Source organism: Myotis daubentonii, chromosome 12 (assembly GCF_963259705.1).
Source record: "Myotis daubentonii chromosome 12, mMyoDau2.1, whole genome shotgun sequence".
Lineage (NCBI taxonomy): Eukaryota > Metazoa > Chordata > Mammalia > Chiroptera > Vespertilionidae > Myotis > Myotis daubentonii.
Genome location: NC_081851.1, coordinates 54,719,302 through 54,742,685, shown reverse-complemented (window position 1 = coordinate 54,742,685; position 23,384 = coordinate 54,719,302). Strand labels below are relative to the sequence as shown.

Below are 23,384 nucleotides of genomic sequence, written 5' to 3'. Positions count from 1 at the left end.
GGAACCCACCCCACATTCATCTCCCAGAGAAAGAGACCACTAGGGACAGGGAGAAGCTGTAAAGGAAGCAAGAACTTAAGTGCCATCCTGGCCGGTTTGGCTCAGTGGATAGAGTGTTGGCCTGCAGACTGAAGGGTCCCAGGTTCGAATCTGATCAAGGGCAGATGCCTGGGTTGTGGGCTTGATCCCCAGTAGGGGGCGTGCAGGAGGCAGCCAATCAATGATTCTCTTTCATCATTGATGTTTCTATCTCTCTCTCCCTCTCCCTTCCTCTCTGAAATCAATTATGTATATGAACTCAAGTGCCCCCAGAACATCCCCTCCCCCATTCTAAAACTTCTAATGGCTTCCCAGGGCCTAGAGCTATGGGGCCGTGATAATGTGGACTCCTACAACTCTGCAATGATTGCAAAGGTATCTGAATCTATATGTTCACTGAGCATTGTTCTCAGTCCTAATAACTTTCTCCTACATTCTTGTGCTATTAGTTTCCAAATATATGTAAATGTAAAACCATTAATGCATTTAAAAGTGGTAGTGAGTTAATTCAAAAGACTTTCTATCAATATGCATTTTTCCTATTAATGGATACCGAAAGTAGTATATGTTACTTCCATCATATGGATTCTGTAAAAACATTTCTAGCATTTAAAGTGATCCTCACATTTTATTTTATTTTATTTATTATTATTTTTTAATATTTTATTGATTTTTTTACAGAGAGGAAAGGAGAGGGACAGAGAGTCAGAAACATCGATGGGAGAGAAACATCAATCAGCCGCCTCCTGCACACCTCCCACTGGGGATGTGCCCGCAACCAAGGTACATGCCCTTGACCGGAATCGAACCTGGGACTCCCCAGTCCAAAGGCCGACGCTCTATCCACTGAGCCAAACCAGCCAGGGCGATCCTCACATTTTAAAAGGTTGGTAGATTTCTGGTTCAAGATAATCATCTAATCACCTGAATTTATCTGCTCTCCCTCTAAGACCCTATGAAAATGATGCTAAAGGGATATAAATGTATAAACCAGCAACAACACTGAGAATGGGGAGGGAGGTTTCCAGTGGATAAGGAATTTCAACATGATTTGTGGAAGGTGGACAGCCGGGGATGAGTGGTGAGTGATGAGGGAGGATGCAGCTCAGGGAAGGTGACAGCTGAGGAAGGGAAGGAGATGAAGAACCCTGGGAAACACCCACTGACCTACAGAGAAACACGAGTCCACAGTCCCACCTATGCACACTGATCTTCTATTTTTAATTCTTAAATGGGAATGGACAGCCACAGTTCAGACACCTGGGGGAAGCTTGCCACCCCTCTCTCTCCTGGTTCTCCTTCTAGCTTAGCCACTCCTTCATCTTTCAGACACTAAGGTTCAGTCTTCAGATCTCTTCTCTTCTGGGTCCCCTGATCACTCCCTGGAACCAGAGGGTCAGTCTGGCTGTACATTGGAGTTATCTGAAGAGTTTAACAAAACACTAGTTTCTAAGCCCCACCACCAGAGAGTATGATGCAATTGGATTGTTGGAGGGTGGGGGGAGGGGAGAACGGCCTGGGCATTAAGACTTTTTAAAACTCTCCCGGTAATTTTAATATGCAGCCAGGGTTGAGAACCACTGTCTTAGCTGACTTTTGGCAGGGCTTTAAATAACACTTAGGCGTGGTTCTCACCTCTGCCTGCACATTAGAATAATCTGAAGAACTTTAAAAAATATCAATTCCTAGGTCTGATCCCCAGAGATTCTGATTGAATAGGCTTAGGGTCAAGTCTGAACATTGATTTTTTCTCTCTCTAAGTTTCTTAAGTGATTGTAGTACCACTGCAGCCAGGGTTAATAACCAGTGGTTTATCCTATATAATAAAATGTTAATATGCAAATTGACGGAATGGCGAAACGACCGGTCACTATGACACGCACTGACCACCAGGGGGCAGACGCTCAATGTAGGAGCATCAATGTGCTCCCACAGGGGGAGCGCCACTCAGCCAGAAGCCAAGCTCACTGCTGCCTCTGAAGAAGTGCTAAGGATGTGTGACTGACGGCTTAGGCCCGTTCCCCTCCTGAGGGCTCCCGGACTGTGAAAGGGCACAGGCTAGATTGAGGGTCCCCCCCCCCCAACTAATTTCATGCACAGGGCCTCTAGTAGGCTAATAAGTTCCAAATATGTATCTCAGCCTCTCCCTTGAGGTCTAGACTTGCATATCTAACTATCCAACAGACATCTAACTTGAAGTCTAAGTTGGATAACATGTCAAAATTATATTTTCAAAACTAAGTTCTTGATTCTCATCTCTCTCCCCCAGCCACCCTCCTCCTTGATTCTACTACAGTCTACCTCATCTCAGTAAATGGCAAATCCATCCTTCCAGTGGCTAATGTAAAAAGTCTTAGAGTCCTTTTAGTCTTTTTTTCCTCATATCCTGTATCTGATCCATTAGCAAATCCTACCAATCTACTTTCAAAACATATCCAGAATCTAACCACTTACTTTTGCTTCAGGCCATGAGGCTATAGCTGGATCTAGACTTCCCTCCTACCATAAACAACTATGAAATTGGATAAAATCTACTAAACAATTATTTTCAGATACTGGAAAACTAGTAGTTTAGGATTATGATACCTGAGAGAAGGGAAACAAACAATGTGAGACCTTTGATTGCCCTGGTTTTATGCCTAGAGGAAATTTTCAGGTAGCAATCGAGGGAGGAGTACCCAGAGTGGGGCAGTTTCACTGAGTTGAGGAGACAGATTTAAGTTAAAGGAGGACAAGGCAGCTATAGCAAAGGCAGTAACCAGAGAGGAAGGAACCATCAAGAGAAAGAGCTCCTGAAATTTGCGTCAAGGGTTCTCTTGAATCTTTGGCTGAATAATAGTCTGTGCGGGTATAGGGTGAAGCTCCTCAAGACCAAGGGAAAAAACAACTTCCAGGAAAGAACAATTGCTAGAGTTGTAGGCCAAACAATTCCCAGAGCTTTCACAGATCCAGAAACCACCCAAGTTTCAACCTGCCAGGGTGCCAAGGTTTCAATAAATACACTGAATAGTAGAGACCCCAGAAAGGTTATGCCTGAATAGTGTGGCTAAATTAGTTCCAGAGAAAGGCTCCTTTAGACCAGCCTATAAAAAGCTTAAAACCAAGCCTGGAAAATGTCAAACTTACCTACTAGTATAAGGACCCTAAGTTTCTGCCAGAACAAAGTCCAACCCTTTTTGATGGAGTACAACATAATCAGGAACCAACAATGTAAAATTTACAGTGTCTCTAATAAATTATCAAATAAGCAAAGAAGCAAGAAGGCGTAATCGACAAACAAGAGGAAAAAATATTGGTCAACGGAAACAGACCCAGAAATGCTAGCGATCAGGAAATTAACAGCAAAGACATTTAAACAGCTGTTATAAATATGTTAAATATGCTCAAGGATATAAAGGAAAAGATAAAGAAAATGAGGAAAGAAATGAACAAAATGAAAAAGAACTAAGTGGAACTTGTAGAGATAAAAAAATACAATATCTGAAATTAAAATGTCACTGGATAAGATTAACTGTAGCTTAGACACTGCAGAAAAAAAAGACTGAATTTGAAGACATAGCAATAACAATTATCCAAACTAAAGCACAGTGAGGGGAAAAAAAGTCTGAAAAAGAGAAAAAGAAAGAAAGAAAGAAAGCAAAGAGCATCAGTTACCTGTGAGACAAATCAGGTGGTCTAACATATGTGTAATTAAAGCCCAAAAATAGATGGTGGTGTAACAATCAAAATATATGAAAAAAAAGGTAAAATTTATAAACACAGATCCAGGAAGTTCAGTAATTCCATAGTAGGATAAACACAAAGAAAATACCAAAGAACATCGAAATCAAATTGCTAAAAATCAAGGATGAAAAGAAAATCTTAAAAGCAACCAGAGAAAGCCTTGACCGGGTAGCTCAGTTGATTAGAGCATCATCCCAATACACTAAGGTTGTGGGTTTGATTCCTGGTCAGGGCACATACAAGAATCCCCCAAAGAATGCATGAATGAGTAGAACAACAAATTGATGTTTCTCACTCTCACTCTCTCTCTCCAGAAGGGGAAAAAAGGGCACATTACTTATATACAAAGACAAAAATCATAGACTTTTTGTCAGGAACTATGCAAGCCAGGGGGAAGAAATCTCTGGCCCCTATCCCTTGCCCCCTCTGCCCAATCACTCTGCATTATAAACATTCAATATCCTGAGTTCCCACATAAACAAATGAACAAACATTTATTGACCCTCCGCCTATTATATGAGGGTCCTCCCCATGACCCTGTGAGGCAGACGTCATTGTCAGAGTTATATATAGCTGCTAACATGCCAAATTCTGCTCTTTGTTCAAAGTGTGTATGCCAGTAGCTATAAAACACAATGATAAATATCATAGCTCTTGAGCCACTTAGAGCTCAGGAAGAAATAATACACACTGGCAATCCTTTTGAATGAGTTTGGAATCACACTGCAGTTCAGAGCTGAATATACAAACTAAGTACACACTCCTCAAGGATTTCTACCCAGAGAGACACGTAAGCTCCCCACAAAGTGGAGGGACAGCTGGTAGTGGGCTGATTTAAATGTTCGAGGTGAACAGCCAAAACAAGGGATTTCATAATTATCTGGATGTTTCCAGGCAGTCTAGAGACCAACAATTTAGACTAACTAGATGCCTAATTTAATGGTGTAACTAAATAGTGACTAATCAGCCAGAATGCTCTTCTAAAGCACTCATCATCACATTACACTTCTGCTCAAGAACATATAATAGCTAAGCCTTATTGCTCCTAATGGCCAAGTCGAAACGTTTCTGTCTGGCTTGCAAGGCCCTCTGATCTGACCTAAACCTACCAAAGCAGTTTTACGTGTCCTCAGCTCAGGGTCCAGTTTGCCATTCACTTTGTGGCCTCAGCCAAATTACTAATTAATAATAATAATAATAAAAAGCTAGCTGACTTTAGAGTGCTTATGAAATGCCAGGGCCAGACTAAGCACCTACATTCATTGTCTCATAATTCTCCCAACGACCATGTGAGATAGGCACTCTTATTATTCCCACTTTATAGGTGTTAAAATGGAAGCTTTGGAAGTTCATTCATTTGTTCAGTAAACATCAGGTGCTGGGCTAGGCCGTGGGAATATAACAGTGACTGAGAGAGACGAGAACCCTGCTTTGGTAGAGCAGGAAGTGGCCAATCAGACAACAAACAAATAAACAAATACATGAGCCAGATGGTTCATGTAAGTGAGATGGACAGTGGCTGGAGGTGAGTGGGGGACATTGCTATAGTCATGGTGGTCAGGGAAGGCTCCTCAAGATGTGGCATTTTAGCCATAGACATTGAAGCTTGAATGCAGTTAAGAAGTCAGTCTAAGACAGCTGACTCTCACAGCCAGTTGGCCTGGAGGTCAAATCCCCCCAGTATTAACTACAACAATCAAGGCTTAACTACAACAAGACTGCACACAAAGACCACTAGTGGGGGCACTAAGAAAGCATAAAAAAAAATGCAGAGACAATGAAACAGGACAAAATTGTCAATGGAAGATATAGAGTTCAGAACCACACTTTTAAGGTCTCTCAAGAACTGTCTAGAAGCTGCCAATAAACTTAATGAGATCTACAAGAAATCTAATGAGACCCTCGATGTTATGATAAAGAACCAACTAGAAATTAAGCATACACTGACTGAAATAAAGAATACTATACAGACTCCCAACAGCAGACCAGAGGAGCGCAAGAATCAAGTCAAAGATTTGAAATGCAAAGAAGCAAAAAACACCCAACTGGAAAAGCAAAATGAAAAAAGAATCCGAAAATACGAAGATAGTGTAAGGAGCCTCTGGGACAGCTTCAAGTGTACCAACATCAGAATTATAGGGGTGCCAGAAGATGAGAGAGAGCAAGATATTGAAAACCTATTTGAAGAAATAATGACAGAAAACTTCCCCCACCTGGTGAAAGAAATACACTTACAGGTCCAGGAAGTGCAGAGATCCCCAAACAAAAGGAATCCAAAGAGGACCACACCAAGACACATCATAACTAAAATGCCAAGAGCAAAAGACAAAGAGAAAATCCTAAAAGCAGCAAGAGAAAGAAACTCAGTTACCTACAAGGGAGTACCCATACGACTGTCAGCTGATTTCTCAACAGAAACTTTGCAGGCCAGAAGGGAATGGCAAGAAATATTCAAAGTGATGAGTACCAAGAACCTACAACCAAGATTACTTTATCCAGCAAAGCTATCATTCAGAACTGAAGGTCAGATAAAGAGCTTCACAGATAAGGAAAAGCTAAAGGAATTCATCACCACCAAACCAGGATTATATGAAATGCTGAAAGGTATCCTTTAAGAAGAGGAAGAAGAAGAAAAAGGTAAAGATACAAATTATGAACCACAAACATGCATCTATCAACAAGTGAATCTAAGAATCAAGTGAATAAATAATCTGGTGATCATAATAGAATCGGGGACATAGAAAGGGAATGGACTGACTATTCTTGGGGGGGAAAGGGGTGTGGGAGATGCGGAAAGAGACTGGACAAAAATCGTGCACCTATGGATGAGGACAGTGGATGGGGAGTGAGGGCGGACGGTGGGGCGGGAACTGGGAGGAGGGGAGTTATGGGGGGAAAAAAGAGGAACAAATGTAATAATCTGAACAATAAAGTTTTAATTAAAAAAAAAGAAAGAAGTCAGTCTAAGAGTCAGGGAGCCGTGCTCCAAGGAGTAAGAACAGCAAGTACAAATGCCCTGGGGTCTAATAAGTCCAGTTTAGCTGAAGTGAGCTGAGCGAAACAGAGCAGTGCCAGTGAGGCTGAAAAGGAGCAGGGCCAGATGATGCAGGACCTTGCAGGCTGTGGTGAGGAGCCAGATTTCCTGCAATGGGAAGTCATGGAAGGGTTTCAAGTTAAGGAAGGACTTGACCTGATTGACACCTTGAAAGATCGTTTAGGCTGCTGTATGGAGAAGAGGTCATCAAGACGCAGAGAGGAAGCTGGGGGTTGATAAGAGACTGACCCAGTTGCCCCAGCAACAGACGATGGTGGTGGCTGGAGTAGACCAGTTGCCATAGGCATGGGCACAAGTGGATGGAATTGGAATGTATTTTGAAGATTGAACTGAGAGAATTTGATGATGGATATGGGAGATTAGGGAGGAAGAGGTATCAAGGCAGTTCCTCAAGTGCTATTTATTGAGGCGAGGAAGACTGTGATAGGATAGAGTCAAGAGTTCTATTCTGATCTTTTAAGTTTTGACAGGTATTAGACATCTACATGAAGATGTCAAGGAGGCAGTTGGACCTGTGGTCTTGGGGCTTAGTGTGGTGGTGGATCGGAGTTTTTTCACCTGGAAGTCATCAGCAGACAGATGGATTTAAAGTCACGGGGTGAAGGGATCAGAGTCATGGGGGTGAAGGGATCAGCTGTATACACCTAATATATACAGCTTTGGCATAAGGATTATTTTGAACTGAAGGCAGTGGAGAAACACCAGACACTCTTCCCCTATCTGTCCCTATTCTTCCCCTATCAGCCTAAATGTAGGGCATACATTTCCCTTTGTGAAGATGTCCCCCTCCCTTCAACTGTACCAGAAACTCTTAATCACCAGAGACACTCCTGTCACCTGAAACTGCATGAGATTAAGTCTTCGAAACAAATGTTACTAAAATAACCTTTATCTTCCGTTAGCTTCTCTATATATCTATCTTCCACAATTCACTACTCCTAAAAGCTCAACCCCCTTTTCCTTTGTCTTATAATTTCTGCACAATTTATTGCTCTTCGTTAAGCTGGTGTATAAGTCCCTGGCCTAATTGCTTCTTTGGGTATTCAATTCTTTCCTATAAAGGCCCATCCTTCCAATATACATACATAATAAGCCCTTTTCCTGTTACTCTGACTTTTGTCAATTTAATTTGCAGGACCCCAGAAACAGAACCTAAGAGGGTAGAGAAAAAAAGTTTTTCCTCTCCTACCCAAGGAAAGAGTCTGAGGAATAAACATGGGGGCCTTCAACAATGAGGTCACACAGAGGAGGGAATCCAGCAAGGGAAACTGAGGCCAGCAGCTGGTGAGGATAAAGCAGAGTATGATGTCCCAGAAGCCAAGAGGAAAGTGGATTTTAAAAAGGAGGAATGGTCAGTTGTATCAAATGTTACTGAGCTGCTGAGAAGGTAAGATAAGGAAGTCACCCCTGAATTTGCAGGAAGGAGGCCATTAGGGGCCTTACAGGAGCAGACTCAGTGGAAAGGTGGGGTTGGCTCTTGATTGACGCGGATCCAGGAGAGAAGGGAGGGAAGGAAGGGAGAAGTTGACTACTCCTATGAGAAGATTTTCTGTAAAAGAGAGCAGAGAAATGGAAAGGTAGTGGAGGATGATGCAGAGGTCAAGAGAGGGTGCCATGAAGAAGAAAGAAAATACAGTATGTTTGCATACTAATGGAGGGCAAATTAACAACGAATGGGAGTGGGCAATGACAAGAACAAAGTCCTTGAGAAAGTTAGAGGGGATGCAACCCAGTGCAGCAGGCATTTGAGAGTGGATAATTCATCTGCCATCATGAGAGAAACCACTCCACATGATGAGTGGATTTGGGGGGGTGAAGATAAGAGTCCCTATCTGATTACCTTTATTTTCTCAGTGAAGTATGATTAGAGAATGAGGGGTATGGGAGGCTGGAAGTGGGAAGAGGGGGCACACCGTAAGAAATGTAAAAGGAGGCCCTGACAGCTGGAGCGGTCACTGATTTAAATTCGGACCAGTCAGCATCTTTGCATGGTTTTTCTCCAGCCACATTCAGCAGCTTGAGGGCAGGGGAGGAAACGGTGGAAATCTGGCATTCTGATGGTGGCAGAGTGGGGATAGAGGTATCGCACAGGAAGGTAAGGGTCCTTGCAGAGGAAATACAGTAAATCTCAGCTGGGTTGGAAAAGAAGTAAGGACCCAGAGATGCTAGAAACAGTAGTAGGAAAACGCAGGTCTTGTGGCCCAAGGCTATTTACATTGGAGAGCTGGAGGGATGAGAGGTGGGCGGTCAGAAGGAGAGGCGTTTGGAGTCAAAGACTTGAAGGCAGTGCAGTTACTGGTCATAGCAAGGGCATAGGTAGAACCAAGTACCTCCTGGAGTGGCACCAAGAATAACATTGTGGATGAGATGGTCAAGGAATGTAAGCTTGGGGTCTTGGGTGGGCCATGCTTGGGAGGCTGGAGAGCGGTGGAGGGGAAGGCAAGGAGCCCGACTTCTTCAGAATGAGCAGCAGACATACCTGGCAACCCCGCTCATCAATGACAGAGCTGAAATTCAAACCCAGGACCAGGCCCTCAGCACCTCTTTCCAACCCCTACATCACATGGCAATTTGTCTCCATGATGCAGATGTATTTATTTTAACTTTAAACAATTATTTATTAATTTTAGAGAGAGGCAGGGAGAGAAACCTCGATGTGTTGTTCCATTTATTCATGCATTCATTGTTTGACTTCTTGTATGTGCCCTGACCGGAGATCGAACCTGCAACTTCAGTGTGTCAGCACGATCCTCTAACCAGCTGAGCTACCCGGCCAGGGCTGTATTTATTCTTAAAGTGGAGATATGAACAATACCCACCTGCCTGGCTGAACAATGTGATTCAAAGGGCTTTGTAAGGCGCTTTACATTAGGCACACAGTCCAGCTGCCCTACCAGCTCCAGCCAGTACAGGGCACTCTACCGACTTGAGCTTCTGTCATACTCGATTCTAAATTGCCCACTGGGTCAGGGGTAGTGCTTACTAATTTGACCATCAGCCCCTGTCATTAGGGACTGTGCTGTCTTAGGGATTTGGGGTTTGTGTGAGGCTGGCAATGCCAGTCAGGGGACTTCAGGCAGCTGCTGGCTTTCTGACACACGTTGCATGTTGCAGCTCACTTTGAATGCACTCGGATGCTGGGTTACTTACAGAAGCCTGGAGTGAATTCTTTTGCAAATTGAAGCTTTTTTTTACAAAGTGAATCATTTGTAAATGGGGATTTTCTTAAACTGGAGCCTAGGGAGAACTGGGAATCTGGGAGACAAACATTCATTCCACAAAAATTCCTGGAGCCCCCTGGCTGTGCCAAGCCGTGCGCCAGGCACTGGGAGATACGGCAGAAAAGAGCAGAGCCAGGCTCCCAGATGCAGGGAGGGCCAGGTTCCGCAGTCCCACTCCAGGGCCCACAAAGGAGGGTCCTCTTTCCTGCCTGCTTGCCCGGGTTTCCAGGCCTCCCTCGGAGCAGGCTCATGTGCCATCTCAGCTTTCCTTCCTCCCCCTTCATTTAAAAATAGAGTCCAATAATCAAAACCTGCCTGGTCTCCAAAATGCGCCCTGCCCCCATAGGAAATGCCAACCAACTCAGCATGGGCAGCAGCTTGTGTTTTCCGTTCCCTCTGGGCCTGGGCTGCCCCTGCAGCATTTCTGGCAGGTCCTGGTGTTAGCAGCTCAGAATTCAGAACACTTGGCAGCCAGGAATGAGAGCGTGGCCATTTGGAAAGGACTAGGGAGAAGTCACACAGAGTGAGATTCAGGGTTTGTGTTTATGTCTAACTGTAACTTTCCAGAAAGCTGGGACACCCAATTCCAATAAAAGCCTCCCCGAGTATTTTCGGAGGCATTGTGATGGTGCTGGGTTGTGTGGGAGGAGGTGGTGGTTTTTCCTGGTTTGTGGAACTGTGTCTAGTTACTGATAAAACTTTGGTCCAATTTGTGAGCCAACATCTTGTTTTCTAAAGGATAGGAGAGGGACAAGGCGGAACTACTGGGCTAAGAGGTAGATCTCAGCAGGCTCTTTAGGGGTGGGGGCTGCCGCCAAGGCCAGGCCCAGACGGGGAATCTGAGTTGGTGGGAGAGCTGGGACCAGAAGCCTGGCCTCCTTTTCCAGGACTTTTCCCAGCACTCCTGGGCGATAGGGGCTGAGGCTCAGAATCCTTTGCTTTGGTTTCACTGCCAGGATCCTGCCGGGCCCGGCAGGGTGGGAAAAAGACCAAGCTGACTCAGAGAGCCACGGAGACAGCAGTGTCCGCCAGGGGAGCCCCAGCCAGAATGAGCTGGCTGCCTGCTGTGCACCTGCCAGCCGCTGAGAGATCGTTAAACCAGGTCCAGCGGAGGGGCCGGTGCACAGCCAGCCCCCCTGGCTCCAGGGGCCTGGAGGGAGAGCAAGGAGCTGGGAGGTTCTTGGAGCCTGGCCTGGGCCCAGCCTTTTCCACCCCCCACCCCCACCCCCCAGCAGTCACACTCATTTATTTATTCCATCCATTCAACATACGCTGATCAATCACCACTTCGTGCCAAGCACTGTGCCCCATGATTTACAGAAACTACCTCTTTGCTTTCATGATCTGCATCTCCAGACACAGGGCCCTCTTCCTAAGTAGTCATTCAGGCACAGCTGCTGCCATTATGGCTATTACTGTTATTAATCGTGGCAGTGATAAATACTGCTGAGACATAGCTCCTGATCTGGAAGAGGAAGAAAGGAAAGGAATTTCTGACACTGTGTGGGGTCCTGGGCCAGCTTTTGACATATCTCACCCCACTGAACAGAGGCTTATATAATGGCCAGGGAAAATGGCACAGAATCAAACACGTAGCATTAAGTCTGGGGGCAGTAAGGGGGACTTCACAGGTGGTCTCATTCTAGTGGCCCCATTCGAGCTGGGCCTTGAAGATCAAGTTCACGCAGTAGAAGATGGAGAGAGGGGGAAGGGCATTCCAGGTGGAGAGAACAGCATGAGCAATGGCCTGGAGGCTCAAAATGCCAGGAGTTTTGGTGGGGACTGAGGTGGGGACTGGGAGGGGTTGGGGTGAAGTGGAGCAGGGGGTGAGGGGGGATGGCCAGCAGGTAAGTGACTAGAGAGGGTCGTGCACTGGCAGGTGCTTGGTGTCATGCATTCCCCTAACATCCGGGCAGTTGTGCCTCCAGGACACGACCTTGGGCAGAGTCTCTCATAAACCAGCTGGCTGTTGGGAGGCCCGGGCCTGAGCGGGCCGTGTCCCCAGGCTTTCCTGGCTTATTTGGGTTTCTGTTTCCGCCTCTCCTTGCCCACTGCTGCTATCCCAGATGCAAGGCTAAGAGCCCTCCAGTCACGGGGTCCCCTCTCTGGGCAGCAGCTTGGTGCAAGGGGCCTCTAAAACTCGCTCCAACACAGGCTCCAGAGCTCCAGTGAGCTGCACAGAGCACATGCCTTTCCACCCTCTCCTGCCTGGCGGCCTCCCTCACGGAGAGGTGAGGGTGTGAAGGATAGAAAGAAGGCAGCCTCCAGTTCAGTCTAGCCACTGGGGCTGCAAGGGGCACAGCACAGCCAAATCCAAGTTTCTAAGCTGTGCTTGAGCCCTTGTTTCACACCCTCAGGTTCCCTGCCCTTTCTCCCAGCAGATCTGACTGGGATGTGATTCTGCTCCCTTTGTGGTAATGCTCAAGGGCAGCAGAAAGGATGCTGAGCATCCTGAATCCTCTATCCTGGCATTGACTCACTTCCTGTGTGACCCCAGGCAAGTCACTTAACCTCTCTGAGTCTCTCTCTTCATCTGTGAAATGGAATAATAGCATCCTCATTAGTTTTGGGGAGGTTCCTGAGTAAACATGGGTGAAAACACAGTACAGTAAACTGGCAAGCAGGTCCCACACGTGTGGGGAGACGATCAGTGAGGTCACTGATGCTTCGGTCACCCCTCCTGAACCCTAAAACAAAGGCCTTGCCACTGGCATGGTGGAGTATGGAGCAGGAAGATGCTGGCACCTGATCTACCCCCAGAGACCTCTGACTGGGAATGCTTTCTGCACCCATCAGGGGAGCTGTTAGCCCAGAGCGAAGCATGCAGGGTGAGGCCAGGGCCTGGGGGCCTGGAGCAGCACCGTGGCTCCCACCACAATGTGGCTGTTTGCCGCAGTGCCATCCTCCATGACCTCCACTGCCGTCCTGACACCAGATCCACCTCAGAGGTGTGTGGGGGGGCCTGGCCCCAGCCACCTCTGGCTTCTCTGCTGGTCTCAGCTCCACAACCTCCCCCTAAGTCCAAGCACAGCCAAGAGGCCCCAGCCCACCCAGAAACCAAGACAGGGCGCTGTTCTGGGAGTGGGGGGCACAGAGAAGCACTGGGGGTTTAACCCACCACTCCATCACTCATTCAATATTTGCCAAATATGTTCTTTAAAAAGATTAAAGAGACACATGTGAGAAATTATTAAAAGATTCTAGTTGAGGAACCAAAGAAAATGCGTTTTCCAAAGCACCCTCCCAGTCCAGTTATGTAACAGAGTAGGACACAACATGCCCCAGAGACAGTGGCCAATCAGAATGAGGCAGATGCCACACTGCAGGGGTGGCTGAGACCCAGAGGGCTGGGCACAGAGTGCGGTGGCCAGGGAGCCGCAGGGGATGAGCTATGCCCCGGTCCCTCCTGTGCAGCGAGGCAGCGCAGGGTTCACCAGCGGGTCCAGCCCAGCTCTGGGCAGCTAATGCTTACTGAGGGCTTGCCAGGCACTGTGCACAGATTAGCTCATTCATACTTAAAGTTACCCCATGGGGCCGGAAACACTGTTATCCTCACTTTACAGAGGAAACCACGTTACAGGTGCATCCGCTCGACAGGAGCACATGTAAGTGGCCGAGTTGGGACTGGAACCCAAGCCCAGGGAGGAGGTGGCACTCACAGACAGGGTCCAGAGCATCCTCCACCAAAGTCACAGGTGGCTGGCAGAGGAGGCCTAGCTTCCCCTAAGGAAGAGCTAGACCTGGTGGCTGGCTAGGGAATGGCAGGGTTTAGGGTAGAACTTCTGGGGCCAGAGCCAGAAAGGAAGGGTGACAGCCAAGAGCTGGCTGGAGGTGTGGACCAATGGACTTCAGTTCTCTCTCCCCTCTCTCCCAGCACCTCCCCTGTACTGTGCAAAGGTGTTCTCCATCCCGTGGAAAGTCTTATGATCTCATAGTCTCAAGACCCTCTCCTTCCCAACCTTTCTTGCATAAAAATCCTGCCACTGCCTCGGGTGAGGTCAGAGGTCAAGATTGCTCAGGGTGCTCACCTCAGTGCCCGCCCACCCCTTCAGGTTTGCTGACTGGCAGCCCCTGTCCCAACCCTGCATCCTGAGAAAGTCACTGGAGCTGGGTAGAAGCAAAGGGAGAACAGAAGTCTGAGGGAGACCCTGGGCAGGGCGTGACCACAGGGGCACATGGCCTTTTGCTCTGTCTCTCAGCTCCTCTAAGTCTGAGGCAGCCATACTATGGCAAGGAGTCCCACTATAATTGTTGGGGTGGTGGGGGCACTGACCTTCACCCTTGAACAGACCTAAGGCCCTGGCCAGGTGGCTCAGTTGACTGGAGTGTTGTTCTATACACCAAAAGATTGTGGGTTTGACTCCCAGTCAGGGCACATACCTAGGTTGTGGGCTCAATCCCCAGTAGTGGGTATGCAGGATGCAGATGATTGATGTTTCTCTCTCATCATTGATGTTTCTATCTCTCTATACCTCTCCCTTCCTCTCTCTCTCAAATCAATAAAAAGCATACTTAAAAAGAAAATGAAGAACCCATGAAACATTTAGCTGCATAACTGTCCAGTCTCTGCTAGGCTTTGTAAAGGTATAGGCTCAGCTCGGGAGAGAGACCAAGCAGTTCCATTGACTCAGCAATTTCACTGCTGGAAATTCAGCCCAAGGAGATACTGCAAAAAGAAAAGGCCACCTGCATAAAGATGATCACTGTGGCATTACTAAAAATAGCCCCAGACAGGGAACCACCCAGCCCCTCAGCAACAGGGGTAGTAAATGATAGAACATCAGCCAAATGGAATACATATCACGCACCCACTAACATTGGTATGTGAAGGCTGTGTGGAAACAGGGAAACACTGATGATAACACCCTGGAACAGATCAGTTAGTTCCCTTCCTTCTCCCCACAAAAGGTGTGACAAAGAACTGCAGAGGAACCTGCAAAGATGAAGAGTTGGGTTAGGGCAGTTGGATCATGAGTGGCTTGCTGTCTTATTCTTTGAATAAATAATTATCAAGTGTTTACCATGGTCTGGGTCCAGTGCTGGGAGCTGAGGATGGAGCAATGAATGAGAATGCATTTCCTGCTCTCCATCTAGAGCTTCAAATCTAATGCTACCGCTTTTTCCCTAAGTGTCCTTAAAAGTTGTCATAGCATCATCCTATCTAATAATAGACAAACATGGTAATCGACCGTACCTTTGCTACACCTCCCATTGGCTAATCAGCACGATATGCAAATTAACCACCAACAAAGATGGAGGCTAATTTGCATACTGCAGGCAGGGTGGGACAGTGCCATCCCACCTGCCCCGCCACCATCTGGGCCTGCTATTTGTGACCGGGGGCGGCGAGTGTCAGTGTGCAACCCGACCAGGGGCGGCTGTGTGGCACAGCAGCGATTGGCCAGCCTGCCCGGTCTCCATCCGGGCATCCTGTGTGCAACCCGACCTGGGGCGGCCGGGAGGGGCAACAGCAATCGGCCGGCCCGCCCAGGTGTCCCATGTGCAACCTGACCTGGGGCGGCACCCCGGTCCCCGGATCGGCCCTGCCGTGTGCGCAATCCGGGGAGGAGGGGCAGGCATTGAGGGATCGGGCCTGCCATCTACCACCTGGGGAGCGGGCCTAAGCCAGCAGGTGGTTATCTCCCGAGGGGTCCCAGACTGTGAGAGGGCACAAGTGGGGCTAAGGGACACCCCCCCACCCTCCCCCGCCAGTGCACAAATTTCTGTGCACTAGGCCTCTAGTCTATAATAATAAAAGGATAATATGCTAATTAGACCTGACGTCCTTCCGGACGACCTTCTGGATGAAGCCGGGGCTGCGAGGGAAGCCCAGGTCTGGGTGCCTCCCAGCAGCTGGAGGGAAGGAAGGCCTACTCTTGCACAAATTTCGTGCATCGGGCCTCTAGTCTTTCAGTAAAAAATAGTTGATGAGATTAATATAAGCGAGGAAAGGTGTTGCTCTCCTTCTGGGCAATGTATTTCATTCCTGGTATCAGAACCACTTCTGTCTGGATTACATTCATGTTAGAAGAAAGTCTAATGCAAATGTGGTAGTGATATTCCGGTCTTATAATGTTTCCTGTGAAGCCAAAAAAATTTTTTTTAATCCATGTTAAAAAATGAGAAAAAAAGTTAGGACTTGTTACTAATCTCACAATTGAATAATTAAGTGTGCCTAATTTTGAAAGCTGCAAGCTAAATTATGCAGTGCTGGAAGTGACAAGTCTCATACCTACACCATCTCATCTATAGAGCCATGGTTTTAGCTTTATAGCTGAAATATGCTGCCAGAAATCCTAATAAAAAGAAGTAAAAAGATTTCTGTTTATATCAAGCTGCCATTTGAGAAAGACTTTTAAATATGTTCCTCCCTATGTGTAAATCTGACAGCAGCTGCATAATTAAAACCCCAGTGGGGAGTTTCTTTTTAATCTTTTCAAAGTAAACCAATAAAACATCCTTTAGGATGTCAAGTGATGGATTAATACTCTTTGAATTGTTTAAATATCTTTGAGCTAGAGCATTGCCTCCAACAATATTGCTTACTACTAAGAAGATACAAGCCACCATCTTTAACTTCAGGACTTCATGTAGTCACAGGGCACACAGTTAACGACATGCCAATGGCGACACATGCATCTATGATAAGTTACTTTGTTAAATGGAGGGGTGAATAAATGGATACATTCACATTAAAACAAACTTGATTTTAACCCCTTCGGAATATGTGGCGTAGCATAAGTGGGATAAATAATTACTTAGGGTTTCAGTTCAGTGTAAGCAATCAATATGAGTAATTTAGACCACAAAATTGGTTTTATTTTGCTCTATTCAGATTGAGCTATACAGCCTCAGCGACTATTGAACAATCACAGGCAAATTTTCTCACGGGGTCTGTGCTGTGTGGACACACGTTTGTGTCTACACAGTTGCAAGCTGCCTAGCTCTGGATATGGGACCCTGTTCACACCGAATGTCAGGACAAACATTCTATCCCATCATGATGTTCCATTTAACCCTTGGTACATACAGCCACACCTGAACTTTCCCTCTATGTCTCCCTCTAGCTGAAGGCCCAATTCTGCCCCCAAACACACACACACACACACACACACACACACACACACACACACACACGAGCAAGTGGCTTCTGTCCTTGGATCAGAGTTTACTAGAATGTTTCCCACTTGTTAGCATTCCAGTCTCTGATGACCTTTTCGGTGGGATCTTGCCTTCCCAGCTGTCTAAGACCTGCCAGATGCTTCTAGTCAGACTGACCTTTAAGGTAAGCCTGTTCCTTCAAGATTTCTCTGGACTTAATTAGTTGGCAGCCTGATCAACAGAGCGTCCTCCTGCCCAGCCCTGCCCTGATGGCTCGAGAAAGGGCACACCCACACCCACACATCCATTATTTGTATTGTTGTTGCTAATCCTCACCTGAGGATATTTTCTCCATTGATTTTAGAGAAAGTGAAGGGAGGGAGGGACAAGGGGGGAGAGAGAGAGAGAGAGAGAGAGAGAGAGAGAGAGAGAGAGAGATACATCGATGTGAGAGATTGGAGATTGTTGCCTCCTGCACATGCCCCAACTGGGGCTGGGGTTCGAACCTGCAATCCAGGTACATGCCCTTGATCGGGAATCAAACCTGTGACCCTTCAGTGCCCAGGGTCAACACTCTAACCATGGAGCACACCGGCCAGGGCCACACATCCATTATTAAATACTTCAGTCTTAAACAAGAATGTGCAACCCAATGATATGCATGAAATTGGTAGAACAAACACTACTTAACTTGGATTCTGGACCCAGATGAACACACAATTAACTGTGATCTGAGACAAGTGCCCTCACATTCTGGGCTACATGGGACTGGACCAAAGGTCCCCTCCTTGTTCTAATCATCGATTTAATGGCCCATGTTGGAATATGCTTTCACCTTTGCCTGGTAGAATAAGCTTTATTATTCAAAACATAGCACCAGGTCTAACATACACCATACATCATGTTTATGTAATGAAGGAAGGAAGGGTTTTTCTATACTAAAGTCTAGATCAGTGATGGTGAACCTTTTGAGCTCGGCGTGTCAGCATTTTGAAAAACCCTAACTTAACTCTGGTGCCGTGTCACATATAGAAATTTTTTGATATTTGCAACCATAGTAAAACAAAGACTTATATTTTTGATATTTATTTTATATATTTAGATGCCATTTAACAAAGAAAAATCAACCAAAAAAATGAGTTCGCGTGTCACCTCTGACACGCTTGTCATAGGTTCGCCATCACTGGTCTAGATGAATCATTTAGCTGGGTCTGCACAACACACACTCAAAATGTTCACACGGCTGCATGGACCATTCATGCTGTTATAGTCACTAATCAAAGAAAACTGAGTGCACGCTAATTTCTCTCTTCACTGGGCAAGGTAGCAGATAGAGGATCCTGTGCCCATTTTGGACTGAGTTTTGGCTCCCAGAGCGGCTGAATCCATAAAAGCACCAGTAATAGTAATTATTGTCTCTGAAGACTCAGGGCATTTAAGGGGAAGGAACGATGTGAGCAGAAAAGAAAGTGACATAAGTAGGTCTTTACTTAAATCGCATCCAAGTATATTTTGCAAGAGAAGGCTGAAATGACAATCATGCTACTTTGGGATTCAGCAGAACCTATCTGACCAACATGAACCACTGCCCCAGATCATGCTACTCGTGCTGCTATCTTGGCAATCCCTGCAAGGGGCTCATGCAGTGCTGAGCTGTCCACAAGCAGGTTCTGGTCCCTGAGTGCAGCAACTCTCAGAGATGAATGTTTTCCTGTAGCAGATTTTGGAAAACAATGTTGGGTCATTCGTAACACAGCCACACGCTTCTGTGTAGCCCTCCTACACTGCTTGCCTACATCCAAAAGACACAAATCGAGAAAGAGAACATAGTTCTTTTCCACTTGCCTAAAGAACAGCCATTCCTGCCAGTAGATTAAAGGCTGGGGCTTGGAACAATTTGCCAAAACACTGACTTGATTTTTTGTGCAGAAAGCTTGAGAGAAGCTTTTGAAGCTATGGCTGGGCAGTGAATGAAGAAATTGATGGGAGCTTATCAAAGAAGCCGAGACAGCAGGTCCCAGGAATGGGGCCCGGTCTGTATGAACTCACAGCCCATAGGGAAAGAGGATCCTGCTAACCTTTTCCTTTGTCACTGGGAGAGAAATGCTGTGGCCTTCCAATATGTGCACAGGTGTGTGTCTAGGTGGAGGAGAGCAAAAGGTGTGTTTACAAAAGGAGGAGCACACATCAATAATGAGCTATGAACACATGATGTCATCCTTCAGGACGAAGCATCCTCAGTACTTTTAAAGCACTTAAAAAAAAACACTCTAGTTGCTATAGCAACTTGATGCAGCTCTTTAAAGGGGATTTTTTTGAGGGGGTCATTTTATATCTTCAATCTCCATAACAACATGATATGGCTTTTAAAGGGTATTTTTATCCAATTTGTGCGTTGGAATTGGGCCATATTTGCCTTTTTTAGTTTAAAATAATCAGATCAAGCATGACACATGAAAAATCATTGAAGGAAAGGAAGCCCTTTAGTAAACGATACATACACACTGAGCGAGACATCTCCAGCTGCTCACATCCTGCGCATGGATGCCTCCCAGCAGCCATCAGTGATGGCTTACGCTGGTCAGTTAGTCTGTGCTCCCCAGCCTAGGCTGGCATACCAAGCCAGACCAGAACCCACCCATGGAAGGCGTGTCTATGAAATCCTCACTTCTCAGCCCAGTGAATCCAGCCCCCTCCTCCAAAACTACTAGAGGTCCAAACAGCCCAGTGCCTTCTCCCACTCTGGGACTCCAAGCAGGATTGGACACACACACAATTTTGCCAAAATGAAAGCTTGTGTTTACTCTGCACCCTGTACAGTAACTGGGAAGGAGGTCTGTTTCAGGTGACACCCAGGGGCCATGGAGATGGGGGAAATGGGGAAAGTGGGTGAAAGGAGAAGAGAGGGTGGGTGGAATGGGGAGCAGTGGTGGCTCCCAGATCTCTACAGAAGAAGCTCAGAGGAGGGGGAGGGGGAAAAGTAGGGGGCCTCAAAGAGTACTTACAAAACATTTTTTGTAAGGTGGCGAAACCATGAGCTGTTTATACCAAAAAGAAAGAAGGAGCTTGGCCAGCATGGCTCAGTGGTTGAGCATCAACCTATGAATCAGGAGGCCTCAGTTTGATTCCCGGTCAGGGCACATGCCAGGGTTACGGGCTTGATCCCCAATGTGGGGCATGCAGGAGACAGCCAATCAATGATTCTCTCTCATCATTGATGTTTCTATCTCTCTCTCCCTCTCTGAAATCAATAAAAATATTTTTTGTAAAAAAAGAGAGAAGGGATGATGGCAAGTATAGAGATACTACCCCCCCCACACACACACACACCCTGCCCAAGTTACCCCTTGGTGCTGCTATTGGTTGGAAAAAGTGTCAAGGTAGCAAAGACGAGCAGTCGAGAAATTGGAGGGAAAGTTGGGGGTGGGAGGAGGGCGTGCAGAGGAGGGAGAGAAAACCAAGGGTGGCCCAGAACAAGAGGAGCTGACGTCTGGCCTCCAAGTCGCCCAGCTTTTCTGTGAGGAGGGGGCAGTGTGGACTCTAGGAAAAGCAGGTGGGAAGGGGATCTAGGAAAGAGATTCTGGGGAGAGTGGTCGCATTGCTCGGATAAAAGGGCTAGAGCAGTGGTTCTCAACCTTCCTAATGCCACGACCCTTTAATACAATTCCTCATGTTGAGGTGACCCCCAACCATAAAATTATTTTCATTGCTACTTCATAACTGTAATTTTGCTACTGTTAGGAATCGTAATGTAAATATCTGATATGCAGGATGTATTTTCATTGTTACAAATTGAACACAAAGCATAGTGATTAATCACAAAACAATATGTAATTATATATGTGTTTTCCGATGGCCTTAGGCAACCCCTGTGAAAGGGTCGTTCGACCCCCAAAGGGGTCGCGACCCACAGGTTGGCGACCCACAAGTTGAGAACCGCTGGGCTAGAGGATGCTGAGGGGAGAACTCGTGGAAAAAGGGAGAGAGAAGAGGAGAGTAAAACGCTGAATGGAGAGAAGGGGCTTTCCAAATTATTTATATGAAGAAACTGAGGCGGCGGGAGGGGCGGGGGGCGGTGAGAAATAGAAAGGAAGCAGAAGGCCCAGGTGCTCACAGGTCCTTTATAGAGGAAAAACGAGTCGCACAGAGGTTCAGGCATGGAGGGGGCAGGTGCTGGAGCGCAGGCGGCCCCCGGGTCTGCCAGTGCCGGGGTGAGGATTCCACCCCATCCGGCCACGCTGCCAGGAGAGTCTTCGCTGGGTAAGCTCCAGGGAGGGGCCTCCCGCACCAGAAGCCAGTTAAGAGAGAGAAGAGGCCGAAGGAGGGGCCTGGGCGAAGAAGAGAGGGCGAGAAGAAAGTAGGCAATGGGGCATTCGGAGAGACGGGGTAGCTGCTGGACGCGGACTCAGCCGCCCAGCATGGGAAAGGGCAGCAGGTGAATGGTGCGGAGAGGGAACGCGAGCGGGGCGTGCTGCTCACCTATGGTGGATACCACGGTGCCCACGAAGTAGAAAGCGCCGGGGAAGTCCCAGCGCGGGCGCAGCGCGTCGGCTCGGACGCCGGCGGCCAGCGCGGCCTCGTAGTGCCGAAGGAAGGCGCGCAGCTCCGGCTCCGCCACTCCGTGCGCCGCGCTGAAGTTGCGCAGGGTGGCGCCCCAGCGCGCCCGCGCCTCCGCCTCGCCCGGGCTCTCCAGCGCCGAGAAGACTGTGGCGCCCGCCACCAGGTAGAGGCCGATGAGCGCCGCCAGCAGCACGAAGCGCCCCGTGTCCTCGTTGAGGTGCGAGCGGCGGCAACAGCAGCAGCAGCAGGAGGGACGCGGCAGGCGGCGGCGGCAGCGGCGGGGCGGGGGCCGGGGGCTGCGGGAGGACATGGTCCGGAGCTCAGCCCCGGGGCCGGGGCGGTGCTCGGGGCCCGGGCCGCGGCATCCCCCCCGTGGGAGCAGAAACGTGAGGATGGTGGCCGGGGGTCCGGGGCTGCTGCGGAGCCCCTCACAGTCTCTCCAGAGCCTGGACGGCGGGCGCCTCCGCCTCCTCCTCGGCGCTCAGGCCGCACACAGGTCCCGCAGCCCTTCCGGAGCCCGGGCTGGGGCGCTCGTCTTCTTGCCCCGACGACTCGCTGGCCTCCGCGGTTCCTCGCCCGCCGCCCTCGGGCGCGGGGCTCTGCAGCTAGGTCCCCGCCGCCCTGTGGCCGGTGGCCGTGGGGCCCGGGGCCGCATACTCCCCTCCAGTCAGGCCGCGGGCTGTGGCCGGGCGGGCTGTGCGCCCGGGCGCCTAGGACTGGGACTTGGCAGCAGGGTGCGAACAGAACCCCTGGGGGCGTCCCATCAGGCGTTCCCGGGTCCGCAGCTCCCAGGCGCGGGTTGCGCGGGCAGTCCAGCTCCCGCCCCCGGGCCTGAGCTAGCGGCGTCGGCTTCTCAGCCTCAGCACCGAGCTGAGTCCTGGGAAGCGCTCCCTTTCCAGCTCCAGCCAGAGAACCGCCCGGCACGGAGAGGCGGAGTCACCAGCGCCTGGGGCGGGGTGTTGGGGTGGGGGTGGGGGGAGTAAGGAAGAAAGGAAAGGAGTGGGGAGTTGCGCTGCTGCGATGCCTCCCGCCTCCCTGTCGCCCTGGAGGCACTAATGCGGGGCATCAAAGCAGGTGTCGCGACTGCGGTGCTTGCTACCACCCCGCCGGGGGCGCCTCGTCTCCAGAATTCCTCCCTTATCTCCAAGCTGCTGCCAAACTTTGCTCAATTTGATGATGCCCTGCGGTCTCAGGGGCTGGGGGGGGGTCTCCTCATACCGCGTCTCTCGGGCTCCAGTCCGAAGTTTAAGTTTCCTTCCGCTCGCTTCTCCTTCCTGGATCCGTCCGCAGTGCCAGGTCTCGGAGGGCCCCTTTGGAGGAAATGATCCCGTTTGGGAAGGAGTCGGGGCGACCGAGGAATGAGGGCATCTCCTCCCTCTCTCCACCGAGCGGGGCGGCCGGCGTCAGCACCGCGGACAGCGCATCGGTGCCGCAGCGGCGGGGTGGCGGCTCCAGGGCTGCGGCGACCCACCGCGCCGGGGGGAGGCCAGTCACCCTGCTGCGCTGTGTTCCCCAAACGCTCTCTCTTCCTTTCTGCCTCTTATCTCCCCCCAATCGGGGGCAGGTGCAGTCACTGAAGCAGCGTGCTGACCGGGCGGGGATGCTGAGGAATAGAGACAGGGTAGGAGTCAAGCACGAACAGGGGACCCAGGTGCCACGGAGGAGGAAGCGTCCAGGCCCACCCT

The 23,384-nt window shown here is 48.7% G+C and overlaps 1 protein-coding gene across 1 annotated transcript in view; it reads right to left on the bottom strand.

Annotated features, from left to right (window-relative positions):
• The window catches only part of KCNK12 (potassium two pore domain channel subfamily K member 12), a 40,220-nt gene extending 17,132 nt beyond the window's left edge, over window positions 1-23,088 (bottom strand). The window contains exon 1 of the mRNA XM_059659897.1: window positions 21,619-23,088. Coding sequence (XP_059515880.1) covers window positions 21,619-22,009 — 391 coding nt within the window. The 5' untranslated portion in view covers window positions 22,010-23,088. The remainder of the gene's footprint in view (window positions 1-21,618) is intronic.
• Between the last annotated feature and the right edge of the window lie 296 nt (window positions 23,089-23,384).